The sequence below is a fragment of the Phyllobates terribilis genome, unplaced genomic scaffold (genome assembly GCF_046119375.1).
Source record: "Phyllobates terribilis strain yellow unplaced genomic scaffold, ASM4611937v1 Scaffold_3__8_contigs__length_932513732, whole genome shotgun sequence".
In the NCBI taxonomy this organism is placed as follows: Eukaryota; Metazoa; Chordata; class Amphibia; order Anura; family Dendrobatidae; genus Phyllobates; species Phyllobates terribilis.
In genome coordinates, this window is record NW_027362763.1 from 450611771 (window position 1) to 450638557 (window position 26787).

Sequence of the window (26787 nt, forward strand, 5' to 3'; positions counted from 1 at the left end):
AAATAAAAAATTTGGGTCTGAAGTAAACTTTTTGTGAAGCGCAAACATGCCTGCGCAAACATGCCTGCGCTCTGCAGTGTCTCTGAAGGATGACAAGCTGGATGACAGCATTCTGCTACCATCCAGCCTGCCATGTCAATGCCGTCCCAGCGTGGGAGAATTCTCCTGCTCCTGCGGTGACGTCATTTGCTGACACCGCATGCGCAGGAGAATACTCCCACGCTGTCAGTGATGTGCATGAGGTGAGCACTGTTCCCATCGATTTGGGCAATTTTTGACCTTCTGCAGACCGCCGGGGGGTGCCGCCCGAAAAATGCTCAAGTTTCCCATAGACTTACATTGGGCTCGTTGTTCGGGTTGAGCACCCGAGTATTCCAATGTGCTCGACCCGAGCTTCGAGCACCCGAGCATTTTAGTGCTCGCTCATCACTAGTAATGTATAGTAACAATAATTTCTGGAAAATAATGAGAATGCAGAGAAAATCTAAAAAACTGTAATGCATAATTTAGTACTAAAATGCATTTTATTGGATTGTTGATGCTAACATATGGATATTGTAATTGCCAATAACATTAATATGCCATTCATTTTTTAAATGAGTTTATTCACAGTTTCATTTTATAGCCAGTAAATCATTATTATATTGTTGTGCTGACATGGTCCTGCATTGTAAATGGCAGCATTCAAAATAGTATAAAGAGTAAGACCAATAATATATTACACAATGCAAAAAGACAACATTATTCCATAGTTTAGTCAATGCTACATGACTAATTCTTCTCTAGAGATGACAAATGAAGATGTTCCCAGTGTTTAAATTATTAAATTGTTCCTCAATTGCACTCAAATGTTTAAAGTACAGAGAAAGGATAATAGTTTAAATCATATACCTACAGTACATAAAAAAATTTCTTTCATCTAGCATAATGAGATTATACAGAAGAAGCAGCCAGTAACATGCATGCTGTGTCTTGCTAAGGTGGTAAAGTAAGATATCAGGGCCAATATTTTAGTAGTCACAAGGGCATTTATAAATCATCTCCAAATTCTAAAATTCTATATAATAAAATAGATTTTTTTTTAGAGGAGAGTGGAGATATTTTTAAACATTTTAGTTTACCTGTGTGATTTGCTATAAGCCATTTAAAATTGTCATTTGCTCCTTAGTTGCTATTCTGTATATTCATCTAATAGCAGAAGTGGATGCTAAATTTTAGAGGGAAATAAAGAAACAATTAATACATTTCTTGAGCTGAAACATCTGTGTCCCTGGTTTTCTACATACTTTCCTGAAGAATACATTAGTAATATGGCTATTATATATGGGACCTACATTGTGAATCCATATAACATACAACATTACTAACGTTGTGTGCGTGAGTCACTAGATCCTATTCGTTTTGCATGTAAAAACTGAAGTATGTCAATATAGTCCTTCAGAAGAAAAGACTGTTGTCGTGCTAAGGAGCAACTAACAAAATATTTAATGGCAAATGACAAACCTCAATTAAAGAGTGTTAATGCTTTCATGAAGAAAATGTTTCAATATTTGCAGTTTTATTAAATTATCTGTTAAGGAAAGTAACTGTTAGATTGGTGAAGTCATTTCTTCAGTTTATTCCACTCCTTTCATAAATTCCAAGAATTCTGCAAAAACAGAACAATAAAATGTTATAAACACAAGGGAAATGAATGAAGGAAACAAATCTGCTGTAAAGGAAAAAGCACTGATCAACTAATTGCTCTGAAAGTGTGCGGGTCTGAACATGACATTATTTGTGTTTGCTTACAGTATGACTATTCATAACCTGCAAATAAAATAAAAAAAAAATACTTTTTGTATTGAGAGTTTCTGGGAAGAAATGTCATGTGCACCCACACTCAATCTTTTTTAAACTTGTTTGCCTTTTTGGCCTTTTCTGGTACGTGGCTAATGCGAAGCAAAACATCTTACAGATATAATGGGAACAAAACAGTTGCTTAGCAACTTAGTTGTGTAGATCCCCATGATTTTGGAAGTATGGTAACTATGAATAATAAAAAAAAAAACTGAAAAAGAAATGTGCTAACTTGACTTGTATCTTGTACAGTACGATCTTGCATTCATCAGTAAAAGTATGGTAATGTTATGATAGATAACATGTTGTTTGGTAAAACATTTGTCATCTGACATTTCATATATTGTGCTGTCTTGAAAAATTCAAGCTGCTCAAAGTGCTACCATAGTGCTAATGTTTTTCTCATGATTTAAGGGAATCAGGTTTTTGTTTCTCCATCTGAGAGCGGCATGGCGTAGGGACAGAGATCCTGATCCCAGTGATATATTAATTACTGAATGCTTGCTGTCATTTTGATAAAATCAATGTTTTCTCTGTTACAGCACTGTTACACTGTTACCTCAGATCTAACATTTCTCTGAATGCTGAGCTCTGTATAATCTTGCCCACTACACTGACTAGCTGTTTTCTGTGTACACTGTGCATAGGCAGAAAGCTGCCAATCAGTGGTGGGAGCGTGATTATACAGACCTCATAAATCTAGAGGTCTACATGGCAGCAGGTTTACTAGTCTTCTAGTGTTAATCTCCTGCTGCTAAAACAGTGATTTTATCCAAACGACAACAAGCAGACAATAAAGTAAAATCTAAAAGTGGCAATATCATAAATCATTATCAATATGTATGAAGAATAACATGTTTTTGAATCATTGTTCTGCTCACTTACATTGGCTAATTAACTAGTAATGACTTGGACATATATGACAACCATTTAGTGTAAAAGGATCTTTATTTTATTGGTGATTTGATTTCATATTCAGACTCCTATGAAATTCTGCTCTTTTGAAAAGCTCTAATGAAAATGCTTTTAAAACAATTACTACAAGGTTCAGATGGAACTGTAGTTAAAGGGATTGTCTGACTACTTTCTTCCAGCAATAGCGTCAGTTAAGTCCAAAGGTTGTGTGGTATTGCCCCATCGAGCTCTATAATAATAATAATTTTATTGCTATTGTGCTAACATATTCTGCAACACTTTACATTTTGAAGGGAACTTATACAGACCATAAAGACATTACAGAGTAACACATAATTCAACAGATACCAAGAGGAGTGAGGGTCCTGTTTGTAAGCTTACAATCTATGAAATTGGGGGACACCAAAGGTAAATGGTAAAAAGTGCTTGTATTTATGGTCCAGCCGTCAATATAATAAATATTATCTAGTATCTGTACATTACAGACATAGAGGACTATTCAGTGCATGGAGGGTGTGTAAACAAGATGATATAAGGGTCCTTATTTAGAAGAAAATTTTGGAAGGGCAAACGGGAACAGTTATATAAGTGAGATGAGGCGATAGGCCTAAAGAAATGCGTTTTTAGGCCACGCTTAAAAGCAGATATTGGGAATTAATTTTCCTGGGTAGGGCATTCCAGAGAATTGGCACAGCAAATGAGAAATCTTGGAGACGGAAGTGGGAGGATCGGATTGCTGAGGATGTTTGCCTTAGGTCATTAACGGAATGGAGGGCACAGGTAGGGTGATAGACATAGATGAGGGAGGAGATGTAGAATGGTGCTGAACCTTGAAGAGCTTTGTTGGTAATATAAAAGGTTTATATTGGACCCCATAGAGGATGGGCAACCAGTGCAATTACTGGCACAGGGTAGAGGCATGTGTGGAATGGTTGGAAAGGAATATGATCTTGGCTGCTGCATTAAGGAATGTTTGGAGAGGGGAGGGTTTAGTAAGAGGGAGACCGATTAGTAGAGAGCTCTCTAGCTGTGATGTGTAGAAAGGAATAGGCCTTTTTTATGAATGCATTTATAAGGGTATTTTCTAGGGATTTATTAGTTATGATTGTTATTTTGTGCCTGTATGACAATCATTTAGTAGAATTTGACCTATTTTATTCATCAATAGTTTTCAAACTCAGCCTACTATGAAATGCATTTTTAGTAGGCTCTTATCTATGTGTTTATCATGCATTTACTCTAAAGTTCAGCTGTGACAGTAGATGAAGAGGTTGTCCAGGATTGAAAAAAATGTGATCTTTCTTCCAGCAACAGTGCCACAATGTTCCATAGGTTGTATGTGGTATAAAAGTTCATTTCCATTACAGTGAATTAAGCTAAATTTCAATACCACACACAACATATGGACAGCTGTGATACTGTTTTTGGAGAAGGTAGCCATGTGTTTCCAATACTGGATAACTTGTCTAATCTTAAGGCTGTGTGCACACTGTGCGTTTTTGGTGCATTTTTGCGACTTTTCTTCTGAGAGGAAATTAGTCAAAAACGCTAGGGAATCCTTCTGCCAGCTAATGCAATGACAATCCTGAAGTGCCGTGCACATGATCAGGAATTTTCCTGTCAGGATTTGCATTGCATTTAAATCTGCAGCATGTCAATTCTTTGTGCGTTTTTGCCCCGTTTTTCACTCATTGACTTCAATTCAATTGAATCAGTCAAATCTGCAGCAAAAACGCAGGTATAAAAATATTTGCGGATTTGCTTCAGATTTTTACTGCGTATTTCACTGACTCAATTGAAGTCAATGGGTCAAAAACGGGTCAAAAACGCGGCAAAAATGCAAAAAGAATTGACCATGGGTGACAGACGTTAGCTGTTAAGAAACTACTCCTCTCATCGGTCTATGGCTGCTGACGCTGACAATAGCTAGAGCAGGTGGGGCTGATGGGAGCTGTTATCAGCCGGCATGTGTGCTGATGACGGTATACTCACCTGTCCGCCATAATCCAGAGTGTCCCAAAGCGATCTGATCACCGGCAGCATGCTATACATTGACAGGAGCGCGATAGCTCCTGGCAGTGTTTAGTGCTGAGCTGCCGGGACTGAGGTCACATGAGTTTATCAGCTGATAATCAGCTGATGAGCTCCTGTCACCTCACTTACTGCATTGGTGCTGCATGAGAATTTTCTAATGCAGCATTGGTGCAGTAAATAAGTTAACCAGACCTTATCAGCTGATCATCAGCTGATGAACTGATGTGACCTCAGTCCTGGCAGATCAGCGCTATACACTGACTGGAGTGATTACACTCCTGTCAGTGTATAGAGTGCTGTACTCTAGAGCAGTCACATCAGTGATTGCTGGTGTGACTGCACTAGAAGTAACCCAGATCTTTGTGGGACATTCTGGATTATATCATCACATAGGACAGGTGAGGGATATGGTTGTTTTTCATTTATTTATTTTTTACAGGGAACAATGGTTTCAGCGGATTAGGCGTTAGGTGAGTATACAATGTATTTTATTTCCAAATAAATTATTAAAACCGTGTGGACTTTTATTTCAAATAAAGGATTTTTTTCAGGTTTTCAGGCCGTGTGTTTGTTTCAAAACCTTGACTATAGCGTTAGTAATAGGGTTGTCTTATTGACGCCTCTCCATTACTAACCTGGGCTTCATGTCAGCTGCCAATACAAGGCTAACATGAACCTCAACCCTATTACCCCACTTGCCACTGCCCCAAGTGGGAAGAGCACGGCTAAGCACCAGAATTGCCGCATCTTATGGATACGCCATTTCTGGGGCCGCTGAGGGCTAATATTATTAGCGTGGGGGGGGGGGGGCAGGATTCATGGCCCTTCAATGGCTATTAATATCAGCTCATGCCATTTTTTTAATTTAATTCTTCATTTTCTTTCATTTATAATAAATCCCATGCCCACTGTACTTGTTTGTGACGCTGCGTAAACTAACCCGCAGCGTGTCAATTTCTGTAGCAGAGAAGCTAGTCTCCATAGCAGATTTTGACCGATTGAAATGTCATTACATGCAGTGGATCTGCATATACTGACAAAACAAGTGTGGCATTAGAACGCACCATTTTGGGCACAGCAAAAATACGTTGCGTCCAAAGCGCTGCTGGTTGCTCATTGTGGGGATGTAGTGGCTAACCAAACAACTGTGAGCTGTTATTAAAAGCCTAGGAACATGTTGGCCTAATGGCCCTTTCTTAGGCTAAAAATAGCAGCCCTCAGCTGCCCCAGAAATTACACTTTATATTTGAATGGGATTAGGGCTAATGGGATTAGGATTTATGGGATTAGGTGTCGCTGACACCAAGCGCTTTGTTTAGTGATGAAGAGGTGTCAACTAGACACCCTCATTACTACACCAGTCAGTAAAGAGTTAAATAAACACACACAGAGAATAAAACACTTTATTTAAAATATGTCAGACACATTCTTTAATCATTTAAATTAACCAAAATACTCATCCCAGGTCCAACGGTATGCCAAGGGTTAAAGTGATGTCCCACGTTTCTTTTTTAAATATCTTTATTTAGCTCCAAAAAGCTTTCATTGCTGTACAAAAATGCATCAAAAAACGCATGCAAAAAACACACCAAATCGCAGCAAAAACGCTCGCTTTTTTTCCCCAGCATTTTGCTGCCAAAAGGTGCAGAAACCTTGCAGAAATTTCTGCAATCAAATACTGAATTTGCAAACATGGATTAATACCCTTCAAACTTTCTAACTGTCCCTGTGCTGTGATGTGGAGAGGACATTGAGCCTAAATTCTAAATATATTTGTATGGGTAATCCCCAGACAGGGGTAGGAGTTCAAAATGTTAATTATGTTATTATAATTGAAGCATTTGTGGTCTTTGTTTTATTGCATACATGCCTTTCTGCTATACTTATAGATACTGTTTTGTATTGTGCTGGGCATTGCATGCTGACTGAATAGCAATGTACTGAATAACAATGTCACAGGTGACCACTAGATGACCTGAAGTGCCATGAACTATAAAATGAGCTGAGAAACAGGAAGTTATGAGTATGTGGCTGAGGCCACATGAAGTGTCTGGAGAATTTGTGATGCTTAAATAATAAATTATAGGCCATAGAAGCTGGGTTCTAGGTGTGATGCAGCAAAAAAATGCTGCATGGAAAGACTCACAGAAGAAGTAGAGAAATGTCAGAGTGCAGTTTTGCCACAGTTCACAAGTAACCACCAAGCTTGTGCCACTGCAGTTTACATTATCCACAAGATTTTTTCCTTGCTTATACCAGAAATTGTGACATTCCTGGTGGGACAGTACCACACATCAGTTTCTTCACTGTTCACTCATGGCTAGAGATGAGCGGTGTTCGACTCGAAATGTTCGCCAATCTCAAATTCGAGCTGTTTAGGGCGGTGTTCGAGTCGTTCGACAAACTCAAACGATTTGCAAAAAAATTATGTTCGATAACTGTTCGTGCACCAAAAGCGTAACTGGATTTTTTCACAGTAATACTGTTAATCAATGTTAATAGACAGTTTCAGTGTAGAGTGGGCTGGCGGAGGGGCAGGGGATGGATCTCTGCAGAAATAATGCCGATCTCCATTTTTTTTTTCTTTCCCGCATTTACAGTGGGGCAGTGCAGTCTGTCAGCCTATCAGCAGCGCACACGAGCGAAGTGCTTTTTTTTCACACAAGCAAGGGCATGTGTCATTGGCTGTGTATGTCACATGTCCTTGCCCTATAAGACCTAGCCATTTTCCCCGTCGCCACCATTTTCTCACTGCTGCAGCTGAGTGTTAAACGGCACCGCTGATGCTGAGGGTGCTATACAGTATAACTGTGTGAATTGCGAGCAAATTTCCAGTTACATAGAGAGATAGGTTTAGGGAGTAGGGACTAGTTCTAATTGCAGCCCTTATGAGGACTAGGTTACAGCAGTTCATAGCACTTTTTGCCAGGCAGGTCTGTGCCAGTGCTGTGCAAGTGTTTTTCACAGCATTTGGCGAAATGTAGCTCAGCCAATCCTTTTGGGCCTGTAGCAGTGTCTGTTAGTCATTGGAGTAGCCTATCTGTGTTGCAAGCTACACCACCTGTGTATCTAATACCAATTTTTTACTGCATCTTAGCCAGCCAATCCTTTTGGGCCTGTAGCAGTGTCTGGTAGTCAGTGGAGTAGCCTATCTGAAGCAAGTTACACCACCTGTGTATCTAATAACAATTTTTTACTGCATCTAACCCAAGAAATCTTTTTGGGCCTAGTAGCAGTGTCTCGTAGTCAGCGGAGTAGCCCACCAGTGAAGGAAGCTACACCGCCTGTGTATCTAATTCTAATTTTTTACTGCATCTAACCCAGGAAATTCTTTGGGGCCTAGTAGCAGTGTCTGGTAGTCAGTGGAGTAGACCATCTGAAGCAAGCTACACCACCTGTGTATCTAATAACAATTTTTTACTGCATCTAACCCAGTAAATCCTTTTTGGCATAGTAGCAGTGTCTCGTAGTCAGCGGAGTAGCCCACCTGTGAAGGAAGCTACACCACCTGTGTATCTAATTCTAATTTTTTACTGCATCTAACCCAGGAAATCTTTTTGTGCCTAGTAGCAGTGTCTGGTAGTCAGCGGAGTAGCCCACCTGTGAAGCCCATTTCTATTGTGCGAGGTTGGGGGGAGAGGGCAGAGGAAGGAAGCATGATTCTTACCTCGCCACCAACAAAACAAGGACTTGGTCCTCCTGGATGCGCAAGACACATGAGTGCCTTCTTGCTGCACTACCTGCAACATGACCCTTGGATTGTCAGAATTCAAAGTAATCCCGACTACTGGGTTGCCACACTCTTAGATCCCCGGTACAAAAGTAAATTTGCCGAAATAATTCCTGCCATAGAAAGGGATTCACGCATGCAGGAGTATCAGCAGAGACTGTTACAGAATCTTACATCTGCTTTTCCACAAAACACCAGTGGTGCACGTAGTGAATCTCACAGTTCTAACTTGCCAACCGTGGGACTGTCGAGTCTTCATCACTCAAACCTTAACAGTAACACCGTATCTGCTGGTAACAGCAATTTTGTGGAATCGTTTCACCAATTTTTTAGACCATCCTTTGCAAGGCCACAGGAGACAAGAAGTCCGACACATAGTCAACGCCTAGAGAGGGTGGTACAGGAGTATCTCCACGTGAACATCGAAGCCATGACTGTGTCACTGGACCCTTGCTCATTTTGGGCTTCCAATCTGGAAAAATGGCCTGAGCTCACCACTCACATCTTGGAGATCTTGTCGTGCCCCGCAGCCAGCATTCTCTCTGAACGTGTGTTCAGCGCTGCTGGTGGTGTGCTGACAGATAAGCGCACGCGGCTGTCCACTGAGAATGTAGACAGACTCACGTTCATAAATATGAACAAATCATGGATCCGCAAGGACTTTTCTACACCTGTGTCATCCTGGGGAGACTAAAAGCTTGAGGATTTTGGAAAATCACCTCACCAACCATTTTAAGCAACTCTGGGGCAATTGATGCCAGTTAAGTGGTGTCTGTGCCACAATTTTTGGAAAAAATGGAGACTCTTTTTGGAGTCCCCTTGCTGTGTTTTACATGATGTTGGCATCGTCAATTCCAGGTCGGTCGGGTCGCTCCCCCCCCCTTTTAACTGTAAGAAACTACATACACTATGGCTTGGGGTAACACAGATGGTTGAGTCTGCAGAGCTGTTTACTCATACTATAGCCTGGGAATACGAGGTCTGCTCCAAAGCTTCAGTGTCTGCTAGTCAGCGTAGTAGCCCAGCTGTGAAGCAAGCTACACCGCCTGTGTATCTAATAACAATTTTTTACTGCATCTAACCCAGCCAATCATTTTGGGCTAGTAGCAGTGTCTCGTAGTCAGCGGAGTAGCCCATGTGAAGCAAGCTACACCACCTTTGTATCTAATAACAATTTTCAACTGCATCTAGCCAAGGCAATACTTTGGGCCTAGTAGAAGTGTCTGCTAGTCAGCGGAGTAGCCCAGCTGTTTTGCAAGCTACACCGCCTGTAGATCTAATTACAAATTTTTAACTGCATCTAGCCCAGGCAATACTTTGGGCCTAGTAGCAGTGTCTGCTAGTCAGCGGAGTAGCCCAGCTGTTAAGCAAGCTACACCGCCTGTAGATCTAATTACATATTTTTAACTGCATATAGCCTAGGCAATACTTTGGGCCTAGTAGCAGTGTCTGCTAGTCAGCGGAGTAGCCCAGCTGAAAAGCAAGCTACACCGCCTGTAGATCTAATTACAAATTTTTAACTGCATCTAGCCCAGGCAATACTTTGGGCTTAGTAGCAGTGTCTTCTAGTCAGCGGAGTAGCCCAGCTGTTAAGCAAACTACACCGCCTGTAGATCTAATTACAAATTTTTAACTGCATCTAGCCCAGGCAATAGTTTGGGCCTAGTAGCAGTGTCTGCTAGTCAGCGGAGTAGCCCAGCTGTTAAGCAAGCTACACCACCTGTGCTTTGGACACTTAATTTTTTCAAAGGATATGCTTCGGGCCCCCGGGAGACTCAGTCAAGAGCATCGGGGAGGCGCCCCAAGGCAAAGGGGCAGGGACTGGCGGTAGCACGCCTTGCGGCGGACCGCCAAGCTCTATCCTTATAAAAGCTTTTTATCTGCAGCAGCTTTAGTGGACGCTACTGGAGCTGGAATTACAACGGCTCCTAGCACCAGACTTGCCCTCCAATAGATCCCTGTTAAAGTGTACTCATTCAAATTACAGAGCCATTTTAAATTACAGAGCTTAGACCTGCCTCCACCGAGGCAAGGCTTGACCCACCAGCGGACAGGCACCAGTATTGGGAGAGGGGGGCTGGCCGTCAGGGTCCACCGCAGCTCTTGCAAAAACCCGGCAACACGGAGGTCGCACGGGCAGGAATGGCCTGTCCGTGTCGGCTTTGCACTCCAGCGTAGTCCCTCTGCCTGCTCGAGCCCGTAACCTCAAAGGGATGCGCAAGCAGCTTTTCTTCCCAGGACTGTTCCCCACCCAGCAGGAACGTGGGGGAGCTCAGGTCGGCCTTCCACCATACTCCCTTACCTCCCTCGCCCTCTTTCCTTCTTCCGTTCTCCATCTAACCCCTCGGCTCTGTGGTGTCCGCTCCCCCTCCAGCTCTTTCCTTCTCACAGGTGGACTACCACGTGTATTCACACTGTGGCAAATCTTTTGGGCTCAGGCATAAGAAGTCGTCGAGGTAATGGATAATATGTGCCCCATTAGAAATGTCCATGACGACCCATTCGAGGAAGCAACTAAATGCCTCAAATAGTGAGCAGGATATGGAGCACCTCATGGGCAAACAGCGATCTATATAGTATGCTCCTTCCCAGAAGCAGCCCAATAGGCAGACACTATTCGGAGGCACAGGTAGTAAGTAACCGGAACACGCCCTCAATGTCTGTTTTGGCCATTAGGGTGCCCCTTACCAACCTTTTGACCCGCCTGATTGCCTTGTCAAAGGAGGTACAGTATATACTACTGTACTTGGTTCCGCGTCGATGTTGTCGTTTACTGACCTGCCCCTTGGATATGACAAATGGTGGATTAGTCCGAATGTATTGGGTTACGTTTTTGACATGACTCCCAATGGAGATACCACTACGTCTTGTAAGGAAAGTGTTCTGAATGGAACCGCAATTCTACCTAAAGATATTTCTTTTTTTAATTTTCTTGTCGCGACGTCTGGGTGTTGGTAGGCTGATTTTAGATTTTTACTCCAGCCTTTCTTGATTTTAGAAGGGCATGACATGCCTACATCTCTGTCTCCTCCTCCTTTTACTCCTCCACCTCTTTTCTTTTCGCATGACTATATGTACTTGTCACTTTTCCTTGTGTTAGTTGTGTCTTCTGGGCAGTTTGTCAGCTTTTGGACACCTTTGAAGGTGTTTTCTATGTGTTTTCTATGTGTTTCTATGTGTTTTTGTTTGCCTGCCATTGGTTTTAACGGTGATCGACGGTGTTCGATGAACCGTTCGACGAACCGTTCGGCGAACATGCCGGTGTTCGACGAACCGAACCCGAACACTACGGAGGTGGCTCAACACTACTCATGGCACATATTCACTTCAGTTTTTTGGCTTGAAAACATTGAATAATATGGCAATTCAAATGCCTTCTTAGGTGGCCACTGCCACACTATTTTGACCAATCATAATATGTGGACAGTGATTCATAGATGCAATCAATGTGACTCAATTATTAACATAACAAAATAATTGAAACAATAGAATACCTAGGAAACTACAAAAATAACTACAAAAATATTTATTTTTTCATAGTTTACATGAATTTAAGTGAAAATATTCCATTATAGGACTGCGACACCTGCTTTCTTTTGTAAATATTCCACCAAATAAATCTATCACATAGCCTGATCATAGTGAGGGCACATTAAATTGCTTGTTATGGACATAAGGGATCACCACCACTCAAACACTCAAACATTGTGATACTGTTGCTAGGAGCTGAAATAATATTGCAATTTTTTTTGCAAGACATATTAGCACTGTTATTTTTGGGGATAGCTGTGTGCCCCCATTTTTTAGGGCAATACTAGATAATATATACAAAATTGGCAGTACCATATACATATGAGCAGCATGAGATTGTATTGTAGGTACCTTTATAAGAGGTTGTACATTTTTTATGGAATACGTTATTTACCTTGACTTGATTTTGTTGGAATAATAATACCTGTTGATAACCCTGCTTGTTTCTTGCTGTATTAAAGAACTATATGAAATTTGATTGCATTTTGGGGAGCAACAGCATGACACACTGCTCGAGGGAGCAGGATAATGTGGCATTGGTTTTGCTAGGGAAGGTGGAAATGATGTACTACCTAAGTGGAAGGGTTGCATAGTAAAATAGCAATATTTGCAGATGATACTAAACTTTGTAAAGTAGTTAATACAGATGAGGATAGGGCACAGCTACAGGAGGATTTAGATAAATTGGGGAGTTGGGCCAAAAAATGTCAAAAGGGGTTCAATGCCGATAAATGTAAGGTCATGCACATGGGAAAGAAAAACAGCAGTCACCCATACATATTAAATGGGAAACCGTTGGGGAAATCTGACATGGAGAAGGACCTGGGCGTCTTGGTTAATAACCAATTAAATTGGAGTGCCCAGTGTCAGGCAGCAGCTGTGAAGGCAAATAGAGTCATGGCATGCATCAGAAGAGGAATAGGGGCATATGATGAGAACATTGTTCTTCCTCTGTATAAAGCGCTGGTAAGGCCGCACTTAGAATATTGTGCACAGTTCTGGGCTCCGGTGCTCAGGAAAGACATATTGGAGCTAGAGACGGTACAAAGGAGGGCGACTAAGGTAATAAAGGGAATGGAGGGACTAGAATACCCAGAGAGGTTGGCAAAATTAGGCCTATTTACATTGGAAAAGAGAAGGCTTAGGGGAGACCTCATAAACATGTATAAATACATCAGGGGGCAGTACAGAGAGTTCTCCCATGACCTGTTTATACCAAGGATGGTGACAAAGACGAGGAGGCACACTATGCGTCTGGCGGAAAGGAGGATCCTGCACCAGCATAGAAGGGGATTCTTTACGGTCAGAGCCGTGAGACTCTGGAACTCTCTAGGAGAGGAAGTGGTGGTGTCCAACTCACTTAATGAGTTCAAGAGTGGCCTGGACGCATTTCTTGAGAACAATAAAATTACATCTTATGCTTAGTTAATTAATCCAGGGATTTAATCTGACTGCCAGATTGGTGTCGGGAAGTGAATTTTTCCTCAATGATGTAAATTGGCCTATACCGCATGGTATAGGAATAGCGGAATAGCTGCAGTGCACAAGAAATAGGCTGAACTGGATGGACGCTTGTCTTTTCTCGGCCTTATAAACTATGTAACTATGTAACTATGTAAGTGTGGAGTCACTTATGATTGGGCAACAAATTCAGACATTAGTTGTGGCTGGGTGTAGTTTTGGAGTGAAAAGGTGGCCATGAATTTGCATACCTCTCTTATATGTGTAAGAGAGTCAATAATGCCACTGTTTTATAACTCACATGATAGTGGAGATGATGGAATTCATGATGGTCCACTTTTTCAACATATGAGGGATCCTAATGGCTCATGTGAGGTGTATATCCCAGAGGTGACATAGGGACTCTGGCCAAGTTTTTTTGTCTAGAGACCTCCACCAACCTTAAATGATTCTGTAGCATAAGTGAAGTAGGATATTTGGGTGAACTTTTGTCACATCTATATCTTTTACTTAGTCAGTAGTAGTAGTAGACTTTCTCAACGTCAAGAGATGTAACAATGTTTCACTTTGGGTTTTGTAGTTTTGAAACAAAAACAAAGGAATACTATTAATTCTACATTCATACCAACAATAATTCACTAAAATAACTGCTATTTGTTTAAAATGCAGCCCCAAAAACAACTAGATGCTCACCATCATAATCAATTCGGTCATCATTATTTTTATCTCCATCTCTCATGAGTTCTTCTATGTCATCTTCTGTGATAGTTTCACCTGTTGCTTCTAACATGGTCTTTAGCTCTTCAAGGTCAATGAATCCATCAGCATTTCTGTGAAGAAAATTTGTGTGACAGTTTTTGCGTTAGAAAAAAATTGCAATAATAAAAATAATTTTTCCAGCTTGGATAACTTTATACTTTGTATATCTAATATTTTGTATTCATATTCTTTTACTTATTTTTAAATATAAAATATTTTACTCATTTCTACTCTCACCATATGGCTACGGCCCCACTATCAGTATTTGGTTAGTATTTTTTCTCAGGAGTGGGAGCCAAAACCGGGAGTGGGTCAAAAATGCAGAAGTGGTGCACTTGTTTCTATGATTCTGATTCTGACTCTTTTCTCTAATTGTTCCTCGCCTGGTTTTGGCTCACACTCCTGAGAAAAAATACTGACCAAACACTGACCAAATACTGATAGTGGGGCCGTAGCCTATCCCTTATTATCAGCTGCTATTTATCCTACACAGTGGTCCTTTTCATTCTCAGACATACAGTAGTTTAATAAAATACTGTACATGTTGTCTAAATTGACTTTTGTGCACTAGTAATGACATAAAAATCTGCTCTTATACTAGAAAACAAGACTGGCTATTACATTAGAAAATAAGTGACAGGCTATACTATAATGTAAAGTTAAAGAGATATGGAAGTTCTTTAGCCTTGTGCAATCATATAGGAAAACAATATGATGGTATTTTAATTCATCAAATGTGGAATACTCTTCCATTTTATCACTTACTTGTCAAACATGCGGAAAAGGTCTGCTAATTCCTCTTCTGTTTTTCCTTTGCTGTCATCTTTCATACATCGGACCATCATAACCAAGAACTCATCAAAGTCTACAGTACCGCTTCCTATTGTAGAGAATCGTTATAATAAATTCTCAGACAAAATAAGTGTTTATAGCCTTTTCTGCTTTTTAAGAAACAAACAACATCCAGTGTAACTTTTATTTTCTTATAGTAAAATGATTCATTAGATAAGTTTATATTAATAAAAATATAATTCAACATAGTATAAAACTGACCGTCTTCATCCACCTCATCTATCATCTCTTGCAGCTCCTCTGGAGTGGGACTCTGACCGAGCATTCTCATGACTTTTCCCAGTTCTTTTGTGCTGATACATCCATCCTCTGCATCTTGCACAAAAATGTCAAAAGCTGCTCTAAATTCTAGGGGATAAAATATTGTGCAAAATTAGTTAACATAGTTATTACTCACTGTTATTTTTTTCAACCGTTGCACTTATATTGTCATGCAATATGGTTGCCAAAACAAGTATAAGTATGGATTTATACATATATCTATAATATAACGGGAGATTTGTCCATCTGTCCGAAGCGATGCGCCGCCACAGTCTGGCCCCAGACAGAAGAACGTATCAGCCATTACAGGTGACAGGTAAGAGGATTATATGATGCCGGAGATCGTGGTATGTGTAGGCACTGACCGCCTATCGCTATCTCCGGAGCCATAAGTACATAACTTACCGGGAGGAGTGTTGCCGCGACGCCTCTGTTCTGTCTGGAGGCCAGGGGAGGAGTGCGGCGTCTGAATCGGTGCATGCACATAGCGTGATATCCGGCGCCATTTTAGTGAAGACAATTTGGGTCGGACAGTGAGGTACGGGCAGGCGCGAATTCCGGTGCCATTTTGTTGAATACCCTCTGCAAATGTGTCTTCACTAAAATGGCGCTTGATATTGTGCTAAGCAGGCGCTGATTCCAGCACAATTTTAGTAAAATAACACACGCGACATGCTGCAGGGGGGCAATGGAAAGGTTAGGGTGGGGGAGCACATAACAGAATGGGGGAGCACATAATAAGATGGGGGCACAGGATGGGGATGCACGAAACAGGATGGGGGAGCACATAACAGAATAGTGGAGCACATAACAGGATGGGGAAAGCAGGATGGGGGGAGCACATAACAGAATGGGGAGCAGGATTGGGGAGCACATAACAGGATGGGGGAACAGGATGGGGGAGCACATAACAGGATGAGGAGCACATAACAGGATGGGGGAGCAGGATGGGGGAGCACATAACAGGAAGGGGATGCAGGATGGGGGAGCACAAAACAGGATGGGGAGCAAGATGGGGAAGCACATAACAGGATGGGGAGAACATAACAGGATGGTGGAGCACATAACAGCATGGGGGAGGAGGATGGGGGAGCACATAACAGGATGGGGGAGCAGGATGGGAGAGCACATAACAGGATGGGGGCGCACAAAACAGGATGGGATGTACAAAACAGGATAGGGGCACACAAAATTAGATGGGGGCACACAAAACAGGATGGGGATGTAGAATGGGGGCGCACAAAACAGGATGGGGAGCAGGATGGGGGAGCACATAACAGGATGGGGTGAACATAACAGGATGGTGAAGAACAAAAAAGGATGGGGGCGCACAAAACAGGATGGGGGAGCAGAATGGTGGATCACATAACAGGATAGGGAAGCACATAACAGGATGGGGGAGCACATAACAGGAGGGGGAGCACAAAACAGAATGGAGGTGCACAACAAGATGGGGGAGCACAAATCAGGAGGGGGAGCACATAACAGGATGGGGGAGCACATAACAGGATAGGGAGCACATAACAGGATGGGGGAGCAGGATTGGAGTGCACAAAACAGGATGGGGAGCACACAACAGGACGGGGGAATACAAAACCGGATGGGGTCACACAAAACAGGATGGGGCACACAAAACAGAATGGGGCACACAAAACAGGATGGAGGCACACATAACAGGATAGGGGTGCACAAAACAGGATGGGGGCGCACAAAACAGGATGGGGGCACATATAACAGGATGGGGGCACATATAACAGGATGGGGGCACAAAAAACAGGATGGGGTGCACAAAACAAGATGCTGTGCACAAAACAGGATAGGGACGCAGGATGGAGGGGCACAAAACAGGATCGGGGGGCACATAACAGGGTGAGGGAGCACCTAACAGGATGGGGGCGCACATAACAAGATGGGGATGCACAAAACAGGATGGGGGCACACAAAACAGGATGGGGGCACACAAAACAGGATGGGGGAGCACAAAACAGGATGGGGGCACACAAAACAGGATGGGGGCACACAAAACAGGATGGGGGTACACAAAACAGGATGGAGGAGCACAAAACAGGATGGGGCACACAAAACAGGGTGGGGGCACACAAAAGAGGATGGAAGCACAGGATGGGGGCTCACAAAGCAGAACGGGGGAGCACAAAACAGGATAGGGGTGCACAAAACAGGACGGGGCGCACATAACAGGACGGGGGAGCACATAACAGGATGGGGGAACACATAACAGGATGGGGGAGCATGGGCCAGGATAGGGGACCATATGCCAATAAAAATGCTCACCAACCAGGCTTAGAACGGGTTCAATAGCTAGTATATATATGTTTTTGGGGTTTTTTTTGCTGGAAAAAGGCTCACAATTGAACCGAAACATTGCTACAGCTCTTTTTGAGCTAATAAATAACCTCTTTTTGACGGAGTGCTGTCCACGTTATTTTTATTTTATATAGAAGGTCTTTTTTACATGTAAAATCCGGGTCATGATTTTGCTTCTTAAAAGTGCACACAATGGGGGAGATAATCGAAAACTGTCTAATGGCAAAAACTGGCTTAGCTGCAAATAACAACTAATCAAAGCTCAGCTTTCACTTTTCACACTGCTCTGGTAAAATGAAAGCTGCACTCTGACTGGTTGAACTTTAAGATTTTGTAGTTTTGTTGAACTTATAAAGATTTTTTTGGCCGCACTGTACACATATTAAGAATTCCGAATAAATCAATAAATTACAATATCTTATAGGTAATAAAACACTATATCTAATCCAGTAAAGATTATTTGTTTTCTTAAACTATGAATTGACCACATTGCCAACAAACTGAATTCTATTTATATGATTGACGCAAAAAATAGCTTTGTCCATGATTTGACTCTGTCTTACTGATGACTCTAATGATTGGCTGAATATGCTTTTTTAATCAATGAACAACTGATTTTAATATTTAATACATTTTGCAGAAGTCTAGAAAGCTCTGTCGTGTATTTTAATTATAATGTATCACATGTATTTATGCATAGTATATTAGTATGTCAGGAATTTACCATTTTTTTGTTCTTCTGTTAGCTGCTCGACCTACAACAAAGAATGCAAATAATGTTACATGAACTTAAGTTAATGCATAAAAAGCAACTCTTTTGTGAATTGTCTTCTTACATGTTTAACATTATTAAATATTACCAAATACATTTATTTTGCCATACCTACAATGTACAGTACTTAAACCTTACTGTGTTTCCCTGTTCTGCCTAGGAGCAGCAATGCTCCCCCAGTGGCTTGATGACCTGATTTGTAGGCAAATTGATAAAGTGTGCAGGGAAATAGCCATGTTTTCTTTAGCTGTCATCTGAGTTGATGCTGCTGCTTAGGAGATAATTGATAGTAACAATAGCATTTGAGAGTGAAATGTGAGTCCCATGTGTCATCACTTTCAGATAAGAAATATCAGCTGTATGGCACACATTTTATTGTCCTACCCTTCTATGTAGATGCCTGGATACACAGACACTGTCTAAGTAAAGTAGCCATATGTTTGTTACTAGTTTAAAGTAACCTAACCCTCTGTCCTATTTCTAGCTTAGACATCCAGGGCTAGGCGAGAGAAAGATAAAACATTTGATTGTTACAAGTAGCTCAGCTACAATGGTATTTAACCTTAGGCCTTTTATCTGCGCCACATACTGAAAAGTGAACCAAATTTAGCTCAACATTTGCCTTACCTTATGTAGTCATAGAGGTACAGGTACTTAACACACAACTTTAGCTCCTTAATTGTATAGTAAGAAGTACATGCTTGAGGTTAACTTTTGCAATTACATTTTAACATTATTTTAATTGGAGTCACATATGAAAAAAAGCAGAGCATAGTATAAAAAGAATGAGATAATTCCAAGTGTGACTGATAGGGCCCAATTCATTATTGCATTTACGCCTATTTGTTTGTCAAGCTTTTGGTTTCTTGCGCCTCTTTTTTGTTCATCTTTCCATTTCTGCCTTTTTGAAGTCTATTTTATATGTGTTTGACCATATTTTTTTAGTCTCTCACTGTGGGCAAGGTTAGAGTTTCCAGATGGTTTTTACTGGTTCATGATTTGTGATTTTTCTAAAAGTCGCTAAATTTGTTGCAATTGTACTTTAGATCCCCCTGGAGTCATTTTATGCACACCAGAATTTTATTGTTTATGAAATTTTACAAAACATGCAACTTTTTTCTCTAAATAGTGTCAAAATTGGTTAAAGACAGAGGGGAAAAAAAGATAATTTTTTAATTTGCGCAAAATTGATGAATTTGGAGCAAAAAACTTCAGCAAATACTAAAAGATAAAAAATTAAAAGAGACTTAGAAAACAACACAATTGTACCCAATGTGCTTACAGATTGACTTGTGCACACTTAATAGAGTATTTATGCTATTATCATAAGAAAACACCCTCTAGCATATCCTATATATGTTTCTTTTTAGAATTTATGACATGTATCTAACTGATACGAAATATATACATACTCTTTAAACTTTTCATACAATAATATACAGGATCATAATAAATAATATATCATGTTTGCTGTTGATAAACAAATCATGCTGTATAGCACTGAAATTTCACACTTGGGTCTAATACCAAAATGTATACAGCACTCCCTCGGGCTCTGGAGCAAAAGATTCTCCAGGTGCCACTGTATGGTGCTAATGTTTAGAAGCAATGCTTCCAGTGAAAAACACCTAATTAATTTGAGGACAAATAGTGGGAAAACATTTTTTCATACTTAAAGGGAACCTGTCACCAGAAAAAACACTATTAACCTTCAGATACTGGGTTAATCTGCAGGTTAATAGTGTTATTATGCTGGACAGCGACTGCACATAGCCAAATTCTTCAGGGAGAAAATTAACTTTATTCTCCCCCTTAGCGTTCGGGTTTCAGTCACGGGGTCCGCGATAGTTCAGTTATCGCACTCAGTATACAGAGCGGCGGCTGTAACAATGCCCTTGGCCCTGACTGACAGCTGAGCCCCAATACAGAGCCAGTGTCAGTCAGAGCCATGGGCATGGCTACAGCCATCCCTCTGTATTCTTAGAGTGGTGACTGAACCCATGCCGCTGCTGCCCAATGACTGAAACCGAGCCCTTGGCCTTGAATGACAGCCGGCCCCAATGCAGAACCAGTGTCAGTCAGGGTCGGGGGCGCAGTTTAATTCACGAGGGTGGCGCCAGCACTGGTTCAGTCACCGCTCTAAGAACATAGAGCAACAGCAGAAACCGCACGCCCGGCATTAGGGCCAGCTGTCAGTCAGGACTGAGAGCCTGGTTGCAGTCACTGACCTAGAACCAACTCCAACACCATGACTGAAAAGGGAATGCTGCTTGGGGAGTTCATTTTCTCCCTGCAGTGTTAGGCTAATTGCAGGCCCCAGGCAGCATAATAACGTTATTATTCTGCAGATTAACCCAATATCTGCAGGTTATTAGCATTTTTTTCTGGTGACAGGTTGCCTTTAATCTGATGGAAAAGTAAATTCTGAATATGTAGGTATGGTATGGCCCCATAGACTGTTGTGCATTCCATTTTAAGGCTTTTCAGAAAACAAAAGTTGTATGGAGCTCTGCATAAAATAATACTTTGACATGAAGTGTAAAGTGTTTTGGACTCAAATCTGTATAGAAATGCATCACTAAACGTGTAAGAAATAGTAAATGTTAAATTTAATAATTGTAAAAAATGTACCATTGGGTTTGGGTTTAGAAGAAAAAGATACAAAATGTTTTCAAGCAATGTACTCTATTAAAAGTCATGACCAATCCTGTATCACTACTTAAGCTTGATGCCTCAGATCAAACAGCTGCACATGGATGATAGCCCATTGTTCCATTGTTCAAGCTTAGTTACTATACATAGCTGAGATATTTATATGCTTAGAGTTTGAATGAAATAAATCTCTTAGAAACATTCATCACCAAAATCACGAATAGTTATAAATATTAATAAGCAATTTTTTTAAACTCATTGTTTTCGATCAATGGTGAATAATCATTTGTATTTTTAATTTATTTTGCGGCTTTGCTAAAATGTCATATGTGTACACCAGAATTATTTTATTCTGACCTGAACAGATGGGACTGTGCTGTGTTTAATAATTAATAATGCAGTTTTCCCTATTTTATTTGGTGGAAACGGGCTTCTTATCATTCTTAATTTATATAGTAAAAATGTATCGACTGTTGGAAAAAACACAATTTATCCAATCAGTTCTGATCTGAAATATATGCAGAACAACATATATGTATATATATTTATATATGTATATACATACAGTATATATAGCATATTTATAAGTATATGTATATATATATATATATATATATATATATATATATATATATAAATGACAACTATGGTATAAAAGCAAGAATGTTATATTTTACTGCTTAATATATTGTATATATATTTCTGGCATATCCACGGCGTGTGCATTGATCTCTAGAACAAGGCCACATCTCTTGCTATCTGTAATGGATAGGTGGCCTTGCTCGCATGCCTGTCTCCATTTATTTATACAGGAGTTCTGCAGCACTTGGCACCTCTTCACTGTCTTGGGCTCCATACTTCCCAGAGGTGGGGGATTATGTATAAATATTCAGCATAGAAATAATCTTTAAAGTAAAGGCATTTCTAGGTGTTAAACTAACTGAAACCGCCCATTATCCAGTGCCCAGAAGCAGAGTTTGTCGGTTTATGTAGTGTCTGGCATCCAGCTGAAAAGGACAAATGCAAGGTGAATTGTGGAGACCTCCTGCCTGTCACTTGCTCTTTGACAATCATTATAAGTGAAAACACTCCTGGTGTTGAATGGCTTTGACAGCACTTTACAGTATATACTCTGTGAGCTGTGTATTTTAAGGGCTTGAATCCCTAAGTAATTTAACCTTTTATGGGCATGGATATCCTTGTTTAAAGTGTATTTGTCTAATGATGTAGACACTTGATAACAAAATTAAGGGTCTTCTAGGTCCTACTCTGAATTCTGCTTTTGCAGATGGTAATGTTTCATGTAAGAAGTTTGTCCTGTAGGTACAATATGTATGTGCAGCTCTCCATGCTTGTGCTTTGTGTAAGTCACAGCCATAGACAGATTTGAAGGTCAATGCCCTGTTTAAGTGCCTGGCATGCTTTTAGCTGTGTGTTTATGTATGGGCTTTTCAGTCACCGCCACATTGGTCGTCTTCTTACAGTGATAGATTATTTGTCATTTCCCTTTACACAGGGCAGAATTAAAGAATAAAAGACTGAAATCATTTACATTCCAGAATGTCATTGATACACCCGACCTCATAGACATTATTGTACATGGAGCTTTTATTTCCCAAACCTGACCCTTCCTCCATTATCAGTGATATAACTTAGCACATTTACTGTCCTTGAACATAATGACATTTACCATGCCTTATTGTCCTGAAAGCGGCTGCTCATAAATAAGTCATTAAATCATAAGAAGATACAGAATTAACATTTTAAGGTTCATGAACAATCCTTATAATATCAGCTAAGTTACTATAAGACAAGGGCAAGGTTACTTAATGACACGTTGCAACTGGGAATACATTAATTCTTACAATATTGCTATAAGAAATACTGTGTCTTAGTAGATTATGACACCACTTATTCACATGATTGTGTTCATACAGTACATGATATCGGGATTGGAGCAAAGTTAAAATTTTCATGTTGCTGCTTTGAATATTGAATGGGACAACTCTTTGAGATGACCTAGAGTGACTAATTAAACTGCTGTCCTATGTAAAACTGCAGAAAAATACATTATAAGATCATGGTTAATAGACAAATGACAAGCAATGACAAACTCTGTTCCATCTTTATATGTGTTAAAATAATATTTATCTAATAAACAATAGACATCAAGAGAAATTTTACCGTATGGTAATTTTGACAATGTATCAATATTTGTTAGTAGAAGAAACTCATGCTGTTCTTAAAATGTTCATTATTATTTTGGAAATGAGAAATAATCTCACGTACCGCTGCCTTGTAAATATCATCCATGATGAGTGAGGTTTGGTAAAGAGCCCAGCAGAGATGAGACTGTGCACTCTGAATGACAATTGAGTGCTGAGCTTATATATAGGTCACACACTGACTCTTAAAGTCCACTCACTGGTCACTCCCTCCTAAGCATACCATCAGACTCATATCATTTAACAGTTTCCGTTCCATCCCCTCGGGAATATAAGACTTGTACATACAGCATGCTCACAAGTGCATTTATTTATATACTTGAGAGACAAGGCAAAGATTTGATTCCCTTTTCAGAGGTGTGCAGAACACCTTAGTCCAATTTTACTTGAGTTTAAGTTCTCACTATCAGTACATATTATGCATTTTGTTCTCATTAATGTGGCATCATAATATTTTTTTAAAGAGAAAATCAAACAGCTTTATTTATAAATCTACCTTCGCTCATGTGGAGTTCGATGCTAAAGTCTCTTTATTCAAACTGAATCATAACAAGAAGTATAGGGCTGCATTCACACATCTCTGTTACCATCCGTTTTCTCAGGGATCATTCTAGTTGCATCCTAGTTGCTTCTGTTTTATTATCACTCCTTTTTTTTACTTCCAAGCCAATAAAATGACATCCATGAGACAAGAAAGTAAAACGAAAGCCTTCTAATTTTCATCTGCAGTACACAGATCCTCATTGACTTGAATGGCTGAGTCTGATCCCCAAACATGGATCAGAATAATACCTCATCTGCATCAAATAGATCTCACATTCGAACCGGGGTTTTCACAAATGTGTGAATAGATCCATTCAACTGCTTGTTTCCATGTGCTGTCCAAGAAAACATTGGACAGGACATAGATGTGTGAATGCAGCCTTAAATAAAACCTTCTACTTTTGGATTTAGTCCTGTGTTTGGTTAAAAAAAAAACGTAATTAAAGCCACATGGCATGCATGATTCCTCCATGAAACAAATATTGCTTCACATAGAGGTATAGAGAATGGTGACTGGAGACAAGTCACTGGAGAAAAATACAGCTATTTGTGCGATTTGTCTGTGAATTTTATGTGACTATTTTCAAGTTATAATTTAGCTGTACAAAAACAAACAAATCTCTGCGTGCAACGTATTTAATGTTCAATATTATAATAGCCATCTGTGACTTGTGAGCAAAAATTCCAGCAGCACAAAGCAAAAGATATGGAGCACACATTTACAGTCCTAGGATGCAATGTAGCATTATGACATTGCAATCTTCTGATTATGAAACCAATATTCCTTATGCACCTGCTGAATAGGATTCAGATTCACAAAATATGCATAGATTAGATATCATTTCATAGGGAAAGAAAGAAAGAAAAAAGAGAGAAAGAAAAGAAGCAAGAGAGAAAGAAAGAAAAGAAGAAAGTGACAAAGAAAGAGAGAGAGAACAAAATAGTGAGAGAAAGAAATAAGGAAATAGAGAGAAAGAAAGAAAGAGAAAGAAAGAACAAAAGAAAGAGAGAGAGAAAGAAAGAAAGAGCACGAAAGAAAGAAGGGAAGAAAGAAAGCAATAGAGAAAGAAAGAGAAAGAATGAATGAAGAAAAGAGAGAAAGAAAAAATGAAAAAGAAGAAAGAACAAAAGAAAGAGAGAAAGAAAGAAAATTAACAAACGAAAGAAAGAGAAAGAACAAAAGAGAGTAAGAAAGAGAATGAAAGAAAGAGAGAGAGAAAGATAAAAAGAAAGAAAGAAAGAAAGAAAAATCCGCTATGATGCTTGTTTTACAAAGTATAGTGGAGTAGCCAAAATCTGTTCTCTTCAGAATCTGTAAAGTGATTTTGGAAAATCAGAGTTGTGTGACCGCTAGATGAGGGTTTTTCTGATAAGACAGCAAAGTAATCTTGCCTTCTTATTTCTATTAGAATATTTACAATGACGACAGATATATACACACTCTTCAATATTGAGATTGGAACACCAAGAAGGAAATGTCATGGAATTAAGAAAACTGAAAAATGTAAACAAAATTCTCAAAACATGTTGGTTTATTCAGTAGCCAGCACTTCAACAGCTTAGCATGCTATCAATGAATCAAAGAGATTATTAATGATTGAATGTTCTGGCACATTAATTGCATTTGGACACGCAAATTATCAAGGTTCGCTGGTGGCAGTTCAACTTTGCAATTGCTTACCAATAACTTCCAGATAAGCTTGATGGGAGACATGTCCGAAGACGCTGCAGGCCACGATAGCACATTTAGGCCATGTAGGCTGCTCACAGTAGCACGAGCAACTTGCGACCAGGTGTTATCATGTAGAAAAATGCCTCTTGGGACACTTTGAGGAGCTAGCCATACCACTGGTTTCATGACGAAAGCGATGTAACGCTGAGCTGTTAGTGTACCTGGAATGAAGATTAGAGCACTCCAGCTACCATACTTCATGCTATCCCACGCCCCAATCCCAGGAGTAGCAATAGTGTTGCTTTGCCTCGTGAATGTCTGTTCATTGTGCTGTCCTCCAGATCTCCAGATGCTGGCTAAAATGGAGCATTGGAAGCTGGAAGGGAGGTTTAGCTTCTTCGATGGTGAGTTGGGCTTTTGTCTTGAATGCATGATAGCTGGAGATTGGTCTGGAGACCAATATCATGAAGAGACGTTCAGAAGGGAATTTCATGTGGGTCCTACTCCCAGGATTATGGTTTGAGATGACATAATGTATGGTCCTTCTAGCCTTCATTTCATGTACAATAACAATTATATTGATTTGGTCATTGATCAGTGAATCAGTGATACAGCCATTTCTCCAAAGTGTCCAGTGTTCATTTTTCAGCACAACAGCACCAGGCCGCATGTTGCTTGTGCAACTGTGAGCAGCATGCGTGGCCTAAGAGTGCTACCATGGGCTTACACATTTCTGACCATGCCTTGCATTGAGAACATCTGGGACATCAATTAAAAAGCGAGCTGCCAGCAGCGGATTTTGATAATTTTTGTGCTAAATGGTAATTCATGAGATTTCACATAATGCCACAGTTTGTAATGCGTTGGACAAGCTATAGAGATATGAAACCCCACCCCCTGTGGACCCAGTCCTTCCCCTGCTCTGCCTATTTTGGCAGAGCTAAGAGAAACTGGCATGTAAACTGAAAAAGTTGCAACTTCGATCTTCACCAAAATTTTATGTCTTTTTAAAGCTTTTACACAAGTTATTTTGGCATAAAAGCTTTTAATTAAAGATGAACAAATCTCTTGAAATTTCAGTTTGCAAACTTCTGTGAATTTTTCCCCAAAATTTAATTCACCATGAACCAATGTACTACAATGCCCTGAAAAGAAGTGTAAAACCATGAGGTTTCTAAGAACTTTATTGAATCCCTTTTAATCTCTTTAATGCAAA

The 26787-nt window shown here is 40.2% G+C and overlaps 1 protein-coding gene across 1 annotated transcript; it reads right to left on the bottom strand.

The window, feature by feature from the left end:
- Positions 1-984: 984 nt before the first annotated feature.
- Positions 985-23554, bottom strand: LOC141258170 (troponin C, slow skeletal and cardiac muscles). Its single transcript, XM_073673174.1, has 6 exons — positions 23421-23554; positions 18432-18462; positions 15323-15469; positions 15035-15149; positions 14204-14340; positions 985-1648 (listed from the first exon to the last, which is right to left on the bottom strand). The coding sequence occupies exons 1-6, from the start codon at positions 23442-23444 to the stop codon at positions 1617-1619; spliced, it is 486 nt and encodes a 161-aa protein (XP_073529275.1). The 5' UTR covers positions 23445-23554; the 3' UTR covers positions 985-1616.
- Between the last annotated feature and the right edge of the window lie 3233 nt (positions 23555-26787).

What these genes read in the sequence shown, in the direction of transcription:
- LOC141258170 (XM_073673174.1), bottom strand. Translation starts at nt 23,444, where the DNA reads ATGGATGATATTTACAAGGCAGCG. An exon ending in AGATGAGGTGGATGAAGACG is followed by an intron (nt 15,150 to 15,322) that starts GTCAGTTTTATA and finishes TCTCTACAATAG; the next exon opens with GAAGCGGTACTGTAGACTTT. An exon ending in TGACCGAATTGATTATGATG is followed by an intron (nt 1,649 to 14,203) that starts GTGAGCATCTAG and finishes CTGTTTTTGCAG; the next exon opens with AATTCTTGGAATTTATGAAA.